This window comes from Chelon labrosus (genome assembly GCF_963514085.1).
Source record: "Chelon labrosus genome assembly, chromosome: 10".
NCBI lineage: Eukaryota > Metazoa > Chordata > Actinopteri > Mugiliformes > Mugilidae > Chelon > Chelon labrosus.
The window spans coordinates 8229410-8240366 of NC_140360.1; the positions used below are offsets into that span (position 1 = coordinate 8229410).

General features: G+C 43.1%; 1 protein-coding gene across 1 annotated transcript; it reads right to left on the reverse strand.

Moving 5' to 3' along the window:
- Positions 1 to 1610: 1610 nt before the first annotated feature.
- errfi1b (ERBB receptor feedback inhibitor 1b) lies at positions 1611 to 10029 on the reverse strand. The gene is made up of 4 exons (XM_084552562.1): positions 9559 to 10029; positions 5142 to 5297; positions 4461 to 4540; positions 1611 to 3272 (listed from the first exon to the last, which is right to left on the reverse strand). The coding sequence occupies exons 2-4, from the start codon at positions 5186 to 5188 to the stop codon at positions 2281 to 2283; spliced, it is 1119 nt and encodes a 372-aa protein (XP_084408688.1). The 5' UTR covers positions 5189 to 5297; positions 9559 to 10029; the 3' UTR covers positions 1611 to 2280.
- Positions 10030 to 10957: the final 928 nt, after the last annotated feature.

The following is a 10957-nucleotide window of genomic DNA, read 5'->3' on the forward strand; positions in this document are numbered from 1 at the left end:
TTACTTTATCTCATTTTTACTAAAAGGTAGTTATATAAAATCAGTGCTCTTATAGTTTAATTATGCAAATGGAACTTTTACTATGAAACTACAAATATCTGGCTTTATAAATCAAGGAAATACTGTTTATCCCTCCTTTGCATGGACAAGTGACATTAAGCATTAATGTCATTAACTAAATTTTTAACATTTGGGAAGAATTTCCTTTAAAGAAAATTGGTAGTGTTAGGAGTCAGTTAGCTTAGACCAGACCAGGTACCCCCACCCCATAGCAATGACACTCCTTGATGGCAGCAGGATGCAGCCTGATGCAGCCTGACACAGACACACACAAAAACGGTTTAGGAACAAGAAGAACAGCACAAGGTGTTGACCTGGCCTCCAAATTCACTAGATCTCAAACTGATCAAGTATCTGTGGGATGATCCACAGAGGCCCCTCCCCTCAAAGCCCCTCCACTAACAATATTATGTTGCCAGACACCACAGGACACCCTCAGAAGGTCCATGTCCATTCTCTGATGAGTCACAACTGTTTTGGAGGCACAAGGGAGACCTACACAATATTAGGAAGGTGGTCATAATGTTATGCCTGATGGGTGTATATTGTGATCAATCAATGCAGTATGGTAATTACAGCGTTATGGACCTTAAAATATACAATTAACACCAGTCTATGTATTTTGGTGAATATATTTGGCCATATAGTATTTTAAAGTAATAAAAACACATTAAGTTCATGTAATAAATCATGCAACAGAGGGGTAATTACATTTTTCAAGTTCACTTTAAAGGGGTGGCACAGTGGCGAGGTGGTTAGCACTGATGCCTCACAGCGAGAAGGTCCCAGGTTCAAATTTGCATGTTCTCCCTGTGTCTGCGTGGGTTCTCTCCAGGTACTCCAGCTTCCTCCCACCGTCCAAAGACATGCTTGTTAGGTTAACTGATTCTAAATTGGCCGTAGGTGTGAGTGTGGGTGGTTGTCTGTCTCTCTGTGTTAGCCCTGTGATAGACAGGAGACCTGTCCAGGGTGTAGCCCGCCTTTCACCCGATGACAGCTGACATAGGCTCCAGCAGACCCCGCGACCCTTCACAGGAACAAGTGGTTACAGAAGATGATTGAATGAATGAAGTACACTTTAAACCGTCTAGGTTACCAAGACAAGATGGTCAACATATAAAAATAAAAGCATCACACAGACAGTTTTGTTGTGGAAACAGGACAAAGAGGCAGTCGTAGAACAAATAAGTTATTTATTTCTATAAATAGATTAAGAACAATTTTACAATGACCTTCATGAGAGCGTCCAACAGGTCGGTGTAACAACGGTTGTAAACGTGGGCCGGGGAACGCGGTTTCCATGCCCAGATGAAAAACACGCGACGGTCCAAACTTGTCGATCTGGACTCACTTACATAATGGAACGAAATTTCCACAACGGTTAATAAGTGAATGAGCTGCGCCAACTAACACAACCCACGTCCATGAAAAAACTTGGCGATCAATTAAACAGCGACTGCGGGTTTTAAGCAAGTCGAGAGTTTTGATGCTTTCGGATCCCAGAATGTACCTTTAATTTAACACATGAATAAATAAAACAAAAATGGATGCATGAATCAACGAGGAGCTGAAATCAAAAGGCGAACACATGAATACAACAGAACTGTTTGACTGTTTGAGCTATAGGATATTGTTCTCAAAGCATATGTTCTGTTCGTGTCGTTGTAGTATGTGCCACGTTGTTCACTGTAAAATTTACCATGAATTTAAGTGATTTGTCAAAACATTAAATCTATGAATACATTATACTTTTCAAGCAGCATTGTCATAAAAAAATAACACACTTGGAATGAACAGTTTGGCTCAAGCCCAGCTTGCACCGTTGCAACTGTTTGCTCTCGTGTAAGATTTAGTGATATGAGCGTATACGGCTGTCAGATTTAAACATTAAAAAGGTGATGATACATTTTTTCCTGTGAGGAAACTGCAGTGAACCAAAGCTGAAAATGGTTATAGGAGGTAAGTATTTATCCACGATTAGTGAAAACACTGTAATATCAGGATGTGTTCTGGGTAGAGCTAGAGGAGACGCCCCTAAAAAAATACTGACCGGTAAAATGTTCAGTCAAAACGGACAAAAACCTCACAGTGCGGATGACGCAAAAAAATACATCATTAAAAATAACAACATAACTTTAGAGGTGTGAGCAGATGTGTGTGTGTCACGTGGTTATTAATAATGTCAGTCACTACTGCGCTCATCGCACGAGGCTAATGTTTCTATCTTCTCTGCTGCCAGGTGCCGGTGCTTCCGGCCCGGGCCGGTTCGCTCATGAGTCTCTCTCGCCTCTCTGCGGGCGCCGGTCGGCCCGGGGGCAGGAGGATGTAGTGCGTGGCGCTGGCCTGTCTGCCGTCCTTCAGGATGGGAACGATGCAGGGAGGACACTGAGCTGCGGGTGGCGCTCTTTCACTCTGCTGTCTCTGTAATGCCTTGCTCACATATTTTGGGTTAGCAGCGAAACTCTGTGTGACGGGCATTACACCGTTGATGTAAATCGGAAGGCTTTTGGGACTCGGGGTGCGTGGCGGACAGGGTGGGACCAGAGGCACCCTCGGTGGGATTTTGGGCGGCTTGTCTTCCTCGCTGGTGCTCGCAGTCTTTGAAAGAGCGGCAGGTTTCGGCGGGATGGGGATACGAGGAGGGATTTGCGGTCTGTCGGAGGGGCAGGCGGTTGGGGGCTGAGTAGCAGGACCTGAGAAGGGAAACTGAACTCTGGGTGACTGATGTTGGTCCGGATGCTTGCCTCCAAAAACCTCCTGGTCGTCTTCTCTCCGGAGAAAGAGCGACCAGTTGTTGGCTTCAAACCGGCCTCCTCTACCTGCCGCTCTGTCCTCTCTGCTCGGCCAAGAGAACGCAATGGAGTCGTTCCCAGAGCCAACAGCCCGCAACGAGCTCTCCTGGTACGCATGGTTCACTTGGCCGTAGTCTCTGTTGCCGCTTCGGCACACGGCTTTGGGGCAACTTCTGGGCAAAAGGCGCCGCCGGTCGCTGGTGAAGAACTCAACCTCGCTATCAGCCGCTTCATCTGACATAAGCTCCTCGGGGTCGGGCAGAGGCGGCAGGGGTTTGGCTTCTTTTTGATGACCCCCAAAAACTGCCCGTCTCTGGGAAGAAGGGACCACCTGGTCTCCCTCGTGGGGCAGCAGGGCGTTGTCAGACGGTAGGCGGTAAGAATCAGAGTAGAAAGGAGACTGGGAGAAAGAGATGTTGGCTGGAAAAAGAAAAAAAAACATGTATTAAAATCTTAAATTCACTGTTTCATTATTTACAGTTGGGCTATCAATGTTGTTTCCTTCTGCGGCGAAGCAAATCTCAGCGGAAGAAACATGGAAAACAACTTGCAACGACGGCGAAGTGATGATGTAGGAGGGAGAAAAAATAATACCAGGGGGGAGTAGGCTGCCCAATCTCCCCATAAAAACACTCCTTTACTGAACGGAAGATATTGCGCAGGAAACGAGGGCGAAAACATGTTGAAAACAGCCGCTTAACCTATCACCTTCTTCGTCAAACATCAGCCACAACAGCCTGATTAACACAGGAAACGTCATTATCTGCAGGACGGGGCCTTAATCTTAACCCGAGCTTCCCATAACCTTCTCTGTGGAAACATCCGACGTGTCCCAGACTGCAGGAACAGCTGGTGACCAGGGAGCGATAGCTTCCCCTCCTCCTCCTCCTCCTCCTTCACCCCAACCTCTGATACACAGCTCAGTGCCGTGATGGCAAACTCACCTTCAGTACGCCCTGTGACGGTCTCACCAACACACGCCACAAATCCAAGAACATAAATCTCTCTAACTCTTCTTTAAACCAACCACATGCCTGTGCAGATTTTCAGTCATCCAGGTGATGGTATAACCAAAAAACAAGCCGAAACAAGGTCAACACTCATCTCATCTGACCCTAAAACATTTCACACCCGTTTACACCTTGAGTCTGGAGTCTCTTGCTAATAATGGTTTGTTAGAGTACCATTTGATGGGTAAGGAAGCAGAGGTAAAAACCTCCAATTACAGGTGAGTATCCGATCAGTTTTAGGTGTAGACTATCGACAGATTATCCAAATAAAACCCCATCAGCCTTTGAGAACTGAAAAGCTTCTTGGATAGGAGTGGCGACACATCTTCAAGATGCGCAACAAGCCAACTTGTCCTTATTTCAGCTTCATTTTTGGCTTTAAATTGCAAAATTATTCTCACATCTTGCCTTCAGAATAGTCAGAAATATCAGTTGCAAGAGTTTTTCTGCAGATATATATATATTGATAACGTGCATACATTAACCCAAAGCCTTTGTAAGTGTCACATGCATCTTCTAAGTCAAATACCGAAAGCAGTGTTCAACCTGCAGTTCTTTTAAATATAATGACCTATAAAACCTTAAAAAGTGAACTCACAGTTGAACTCCTTGGTCGCGTGCTGTTGCTGGAGCTCCTTCAGGTCGTGTTCCGTGTCAGCACTCAGGCCAAAACACATCCTGCAAAAGCAAGAGAGGTTGAGAAATCCGTACGCCAGCGCGTAAATCATTCCTGCACATAACCCGGCCACATGTCAGTCATTATACGTGAAATGACAAGCGGAACATGCTTTGACAGGATGCAACGTATGTTCTGCTCATGTATTTATCTACACACGTGTAACGGCATCGCTTAATGGACAATGTTGTTTGAAATATGCTTGATCTAGGTATATTCATTCAACACCTCGTTTTATATGATCTTGCTGTATTTAATACTCAATATTTGTTTTAGGTGTTGGGGCTATTAAAATAAAATGTATATTATGAAGGAAAATAATGGATTCTGATCACAAAAACGTGGAAGCATAGGAGGATTAACTCTGGCAATAAAGTGAATGTGAAACAGCCTCAAAACAAATGCAGATGTTCTTGTTTTATGACATCTTTAAAATTTTAATTTGGATGCAGGCGTGAGGTCCTGAGGCTTATTAGGGATTTTTCACTGTTTGTCAAGTAATATTTGTCAAACACAAATTGTCCCAGAATTATATTATCCTTCCAATACTTTATGACAGAAGTTAAAATAGTGTTTATATTTTAACACTAGAGTTTTGCGTACCTGTTGAGGTCGAGCTGTCCCCAGTAGTTATTCTGACTCCCGTTCATGTTGTGGAGGAAATTACGTCCTTAAAAGGTCTTTCTGATATCGATCCAAAGCTCCGACGCAGGTCAGCTCCATCAAAGCCATCGCAGCATCATTCTGGCCAGAGGTAAGCTGTTTGGGAGACACACAGCACAAGAATGGGCGTTCTGAGACTCACCTGGCTCTGTTTTACATTCACATTCCTGCTAGAGCTGCATGTTATCATTCAGGCTCAGGGCATAAAACACACATTTGGCTCTGGCATTACATCACTGCTTTCATTTGTTCTGGTCACACCTTTTCGTCGGTGTGAAATGCCCATAAACGGAGCACATTAACAGCGTACATCTGGGACTACACACCCATCCTGCACACCCAGCTGCACGCACGCACGCATCCCAGGCAGGTAGGTCAGAGGATAACAACGGCAGGAGAAAGGAACGAGAACAGGCTGAGGAATACCGAGGGCTGGGAGAGGAGTTAGAAAAGATGTGGAGGGTGAAGGCAGAACGGGACAGTTAATACCCAAAGAGAGAGAGTGGCTCCAGCAGATTACAGGAACAACATGAGATCTCTGTCTAGAGGAGTGCAGCACTAGAAACAGCTAAGATTTTCTTAGGTACAACAGTGAAAACAAATGCATTTTACTATATATATATATATAAAAAACATTAAATGCAATGTTCCTGGTATTCAGCTGAATTGTATTGTGTTGTACCGTCACATGTTTCTATTATTTTGGCCACCCCATTCAATCCAGTTTCACAGCACCACAAACTACATCCTCCCAGAATGATCATCCAGTTGAATCACCACCTTCCTGGTGCCATTTCTACATTAACATAAACATTAAAACAGTCCTGAAGGAGGATTGAGAGCAGGACTGTTATACTGGGATGGATTCATTTTCACTAGTGTACCTAATGTAATTTTACATTCACGAAGCGAATGGTTATCACCTATAGATTAAAACGAGTGCGTTACACTGGTGTCACATTTCTTTGCTTAAAGTCTTATTTTAAGTTGAATTGTTTTGTTTTAGTATTTACTGTAAGTGCCTTTTAAATTAAATGTCCTCGTTTCCACACATTTCAAGCTATAAAGATAAATTTAAATAAGCGCTTTACTGGAGCCGTGCGCGAGAGATTGTAAGTTATATCTACTTGGTACAATAAACAACAGAAACACACATGCGCGTTGTTTTAGGTGAGCCTCCGACAGAGTCACCAAACGGCCGCAGTCTGCCGCGGCAGCTGCCTGAAGTGTCTCCTTGTGGTTCCACTTTAAAGCCATTTGTCCGACGAGCCGGCTGTTACACAACCTCTGGGTCAGATGTGGGAGGGCGACAGCACTCCTCACCCTCCTTCCTCCCTCCTCTCTCTCTCTGTGTGTGACCATGAAACGCTGCAGTATCCACCCTCACAACAGGGGCTAATTGTGCGGCATTCCTGTGATGCTGAATGACAAACTCCTCCACTGACGCTCCACCAGAGCATCGGCATTACACACACACACACACACAAAGGAAAATTCAGTTTGATCCTCAAGAGGCTCTGAGCTCTTATGTGGTGTAATCTACTACAGTTAAAGACACCGTACTGCAAACCACAAGGAAAATATGTTGTAGGGTTATTAAAAATATATTGTTTTTTAAGCCCGTGTTCATTATATAACTGTAACTTCAGTAACTTTGGTTGGACTGTCTGTGAAAATCTACAGAGTGAGAGCAAATTAAGTTTAAGAGACAGAAAGAAAAGCATCCATGTACATGTACAATACGATGGCTGCTTCCCATCTCCTGTGACACCAGCTGATATCTGTGCAGAGAGATGAACGCTTGTGTGCTGGGTCAGGGGCAGCCCGGTCCTTCCCTTTAGCTGCACATGTGGAGGCAGGTTAGGGTAAACTGATCCGTCTGACATCTAAAGTGGTTTAAAAGCGTTGATGCCCCTGCGTCACAGGCCTTTACACAGGTAGTATATCTATGAGTACTCACTCCCTTTCAGCCTCCACCTGCTCCTGCAGCCCTAAAGGTCCCAGTCAAACTCTATTAATGTCTAATACCTCTAGTACCTTTCGGGGTCTAACTTTGACTGTTTGAATGCAATATTCACGATGCAAATCCAACAAGGACACGTTCACATTATAATGTTAAGCACCAAACGCTCACACACACTCCATTTTACTATCACGCTGCAATCTCAGCCTTCAAAGTCCTGCTTTGTTTCACGTCTCTGATAAGTCTACAAGCTGAAGTGGGAAGCAAACAATGCAGAGCATGCAAAGAAAACCACACTACAAACAAAACAGTGACTCACGCGCCCATTTGAATATTAATGCCATCCTTAAAACAACCCGTCTGTGGCGTCATTTCCACCCGTGAGCCTCGGAGATGGTAGACGCCGAACAATTAGGAATTCTACCGGCAATTACTCAGTGTCCATGAATGGAAGCTCTCTCAGGCATGAATGGGCCTTTGTGCCCATTTGGTGCACACTGAAGCAGGCCTGAAAATACAAGTGAACTCTCCCATGAGGTTAGGACCAGAGATACGCCATGGAGACAAGCCGACACGGCCAAAGTATGGGCCTGCGCCGCACATCCCCTGCAGGAGGACTGCGTATGTTGGCACAGACGGAAGGACAAACCAGAGGCTGGAGAAAACAGTTTGTTTAGTTCATGCAGGAGCCTTGATGCGTTGTCCTTGGCAGGCCCAAGCTCACTTTTTTTTTTTTTTTTCGGGCAAAAGGCCAGTCATTCACTGACCAGACCCTTATTGAGTAATTACTTGCACCAAGTAACTCTCACATCTTACATACATGCAACAATTGCCGGCCACAATACCGAACGGTGAAGAAATGTGTGACTCAGGGACTGTTCTCAGCAGCAGGATTTGCAAACACAGACGTCACACAGACTTGATGCCGACTCAAGTCAAGATGCAGTTCATTAAAACGTACATTTTAACAACTAAAATTCATTATAGACAATAAAAATGCAACACATACAGGAGTGAAATAAAAGTGATGATGATCCTAACCTTGTGCTATGTAGGAAAAAAATGGTTTGAGTGCAAAAAAAGGCCTCAGACTACAAAATAAATGCAGTTTAAGCTCTATTGATCACTTTTTCAAAGTTATACAATGGTAAAATAAGTATTGTGAACATTTTTCTATACCAAAAATGTTGAGTCAGTGCTGACAGTGTGCTGAAATTCAAGCTTTACATAATTTACAACATGTGCCACACATCAGCTAATACGCACCTATATACACGGCTATATAACACAAAGTGTATGTATTTTTCTACATCTCATTTCCACTATAATTACTGTTATTTACTGCACACGCCGTCACAGCGCTACCTCAGGAGTGTGTGAAGTTACCCTAATGCACTTCATGCTTTAAGCGACCATGTGTTCGGTCTTGACTGAAATCCTGACTACGCTGATTAATGTCACTCATGAGCTTTACTGCGCCCCACTGTGGGACAAATTAAAGGATTATCTAATCTCAAATAAATCTTATGATCCCTTGATTATCATGACCCACAATTAGTGCACTGAAGCCAGTTGCTTCCTATCTTATGATCTGTTTTTTATGAGAACGCGTCCAGGAAGCCGCAGAAAAGTTGCCAAATGCTGTGGACTGTAATTTTGATCATTTGATGCAGTGATAGATAGCTTTAGGTTATATAATTTATATAATTTGAATTGATCTTCATTGACTTGGAGATTGCATTTAGTTTGACACTTCTGCAGAGAGGAAGAGAGGAACGTATAGCTACTCAGAATTACTTCTTTTGGTAAATTCATCAAACAGCTTACAAATGTTTTCATTTAAAATTATTTGAATAAGTTTAATTTAACCAGTCTTGGGTGAGAAAACACGCTTGTGAAGAAACAATTTAAAATCACAAGACTTTTTTGTACGTCTGTAAAGTTTTATATATATATATGTATATTTATTTTTTTAACTGTTTCTCTTTAGCGCCTACTAGCGGTGGACCGTGGAAGGGCCGACCCTCTTCAACAGTCACCCATCCCGCGTCCTCGACGGGACTTCACTTGGCGGACCACGGAGGACCCTGCAGCGGCTCAAAGTAGCCTTGTGTCCCGCTTGGCACCCCAGACAAACAACCCAGACAGGTGATGAGCCGCATATTTTCACATATAGTCAAACTAAAACAGGCCTTTAAGATATTTAAAGTATCAAACCGGCATTTCCCTTTGCGTAAAACAACTTTATTTTAAGACATATATGTGAAACAATCTGAACTCCCTATCCACATTAAATCACTAAACTCTTCCCTATCGTTAAAGAGCTCACAGCTATACAGAAATCAGAGTGTTCAATCAACAAATGACTTAATGAAAACTTTAATTCAGTCTTACCATGGACATGCAGAGACTATCCGTCCATCCCGTGGAGCCGGCTCTGTGGATCGATCTCTCCGCGTCCGATACGTGACCAAAATCGGTGTATGTATGTATGTATGTGTGTGTGTGTGTGTGTGTGTGTGTGTGGTGGGAGCCGGTCGCTCGTTTTAAATCCGAACCATGTGCAACATCCCTCCTCTGTCAACAACACTGGGAGGTGAAACCGACTCTGTCAGAGTGACGCGCTTTTCCACATCTCCTTATAAATGAGTCCAGCTGCAGCCGGAGCACGGTGCCGCTGTAACTCCACCCAAGGCCGCCTTAAAGGGGAACATCGCATCACATCACTGGGAAATGTCACCCCTTAATCACAAATTCCTGGGTTTTTATTGAGTTCTCTTTCATTTTAGCTCTTAATACCAAACATACGCGCCTCTTTTTTATTAAATTATCAATGTCTAAATTTATATTTTAGACAAAAAACATACAATTAGATGTAATAAAAATATACAAAGCCTTTTTTTGGGGGGGGGCAAGCCTCAACATTCAAATTCTGCTTGTACATTATATGCCGTATAACTCAATATCACTGCACTTTATCCACATTATTCACTTTATTTGGAAAGTATGGAAAGTCTTCAACATTTATGGCATATTTTTTGTATGTTCTAAGTAAGTGTCTTGTCTTTGCACGCCATGCCGCTCACACGTGGCCTAGATAGATAGATGATAGATAGATAGATAGATAGACAGACAACTTTATTGATCCCTTTGGGAGGTTCCCGCAGGGAAACTGACTAATAAAGCTTCCGAATCTAAATCGTAATCTGCTGCACTTCTGTTACTCTTCATACTGCGGCAGCCTACATTTTGCTTTTACTCCCAGCCATGATTTTTGAATTTCTAATTTTAGGAATCTGAACTTCCACCAGAGAACATGTTGCCAGCCCGTGGGATTTGCAGGTCAAATAAGCTTATACAGTCACGCACAACGGACTCACTCCACGTCCAGCGTCTAATAATGGACTGTTTTAGGAATCTGAATGACTTAAATGCCGTTACTGTAAACCAGTAGAGATGTGGGATTTTTTGGTCAAAACTATGAGATCACACAAAAACATCTACAATCGTCAACGCCAAACATATTTCCAAATAGTTTGTACATAAGGGCCATCAGGCTGATAAATCCAAATCTTCCTCTGTAGTCTTTATTCAATCAATATTTGACTTCTTTCACTATTTAATTCACATTTAACATTAGTTATTGACATATTTTCTATTATTTATGAGATCTTGTGTCTGTGTGTGGTCTGTCTTTTGTTCATTTTTATCAGTTGAATATTTGGCACTTGTTCCAGACGTGTGCATGTGCCTGGACAATAAAGGCTTATCACAAGATAAGTGCTAATAACTG

Excerpts from the sequence above, each read along its gene's own strand:
- errfi1b (XM_084552562.1), bottom strand. The coding sequence starts at position 5,188 with ATGAACGGGAGTCAGAATAACTACTGGGGACAGCTCGACCTCAACAG. Across the intron at positions 4,541-5,141 it reads GGACAGCTCGACCTCAACAG|GATGTGTTTTGGCCTGAGTG; the intron begins GTACGCAAAACT and ends TTGCTTTTGCAG. Across the intron at positions 3,273-4,460 it reads CGCGACCAAGGAGTTCAACT|CCAACATCTCTTTCTCCCAG; the intron begins GTGAGTTCACTT and ends TTCTTTTTCCAG.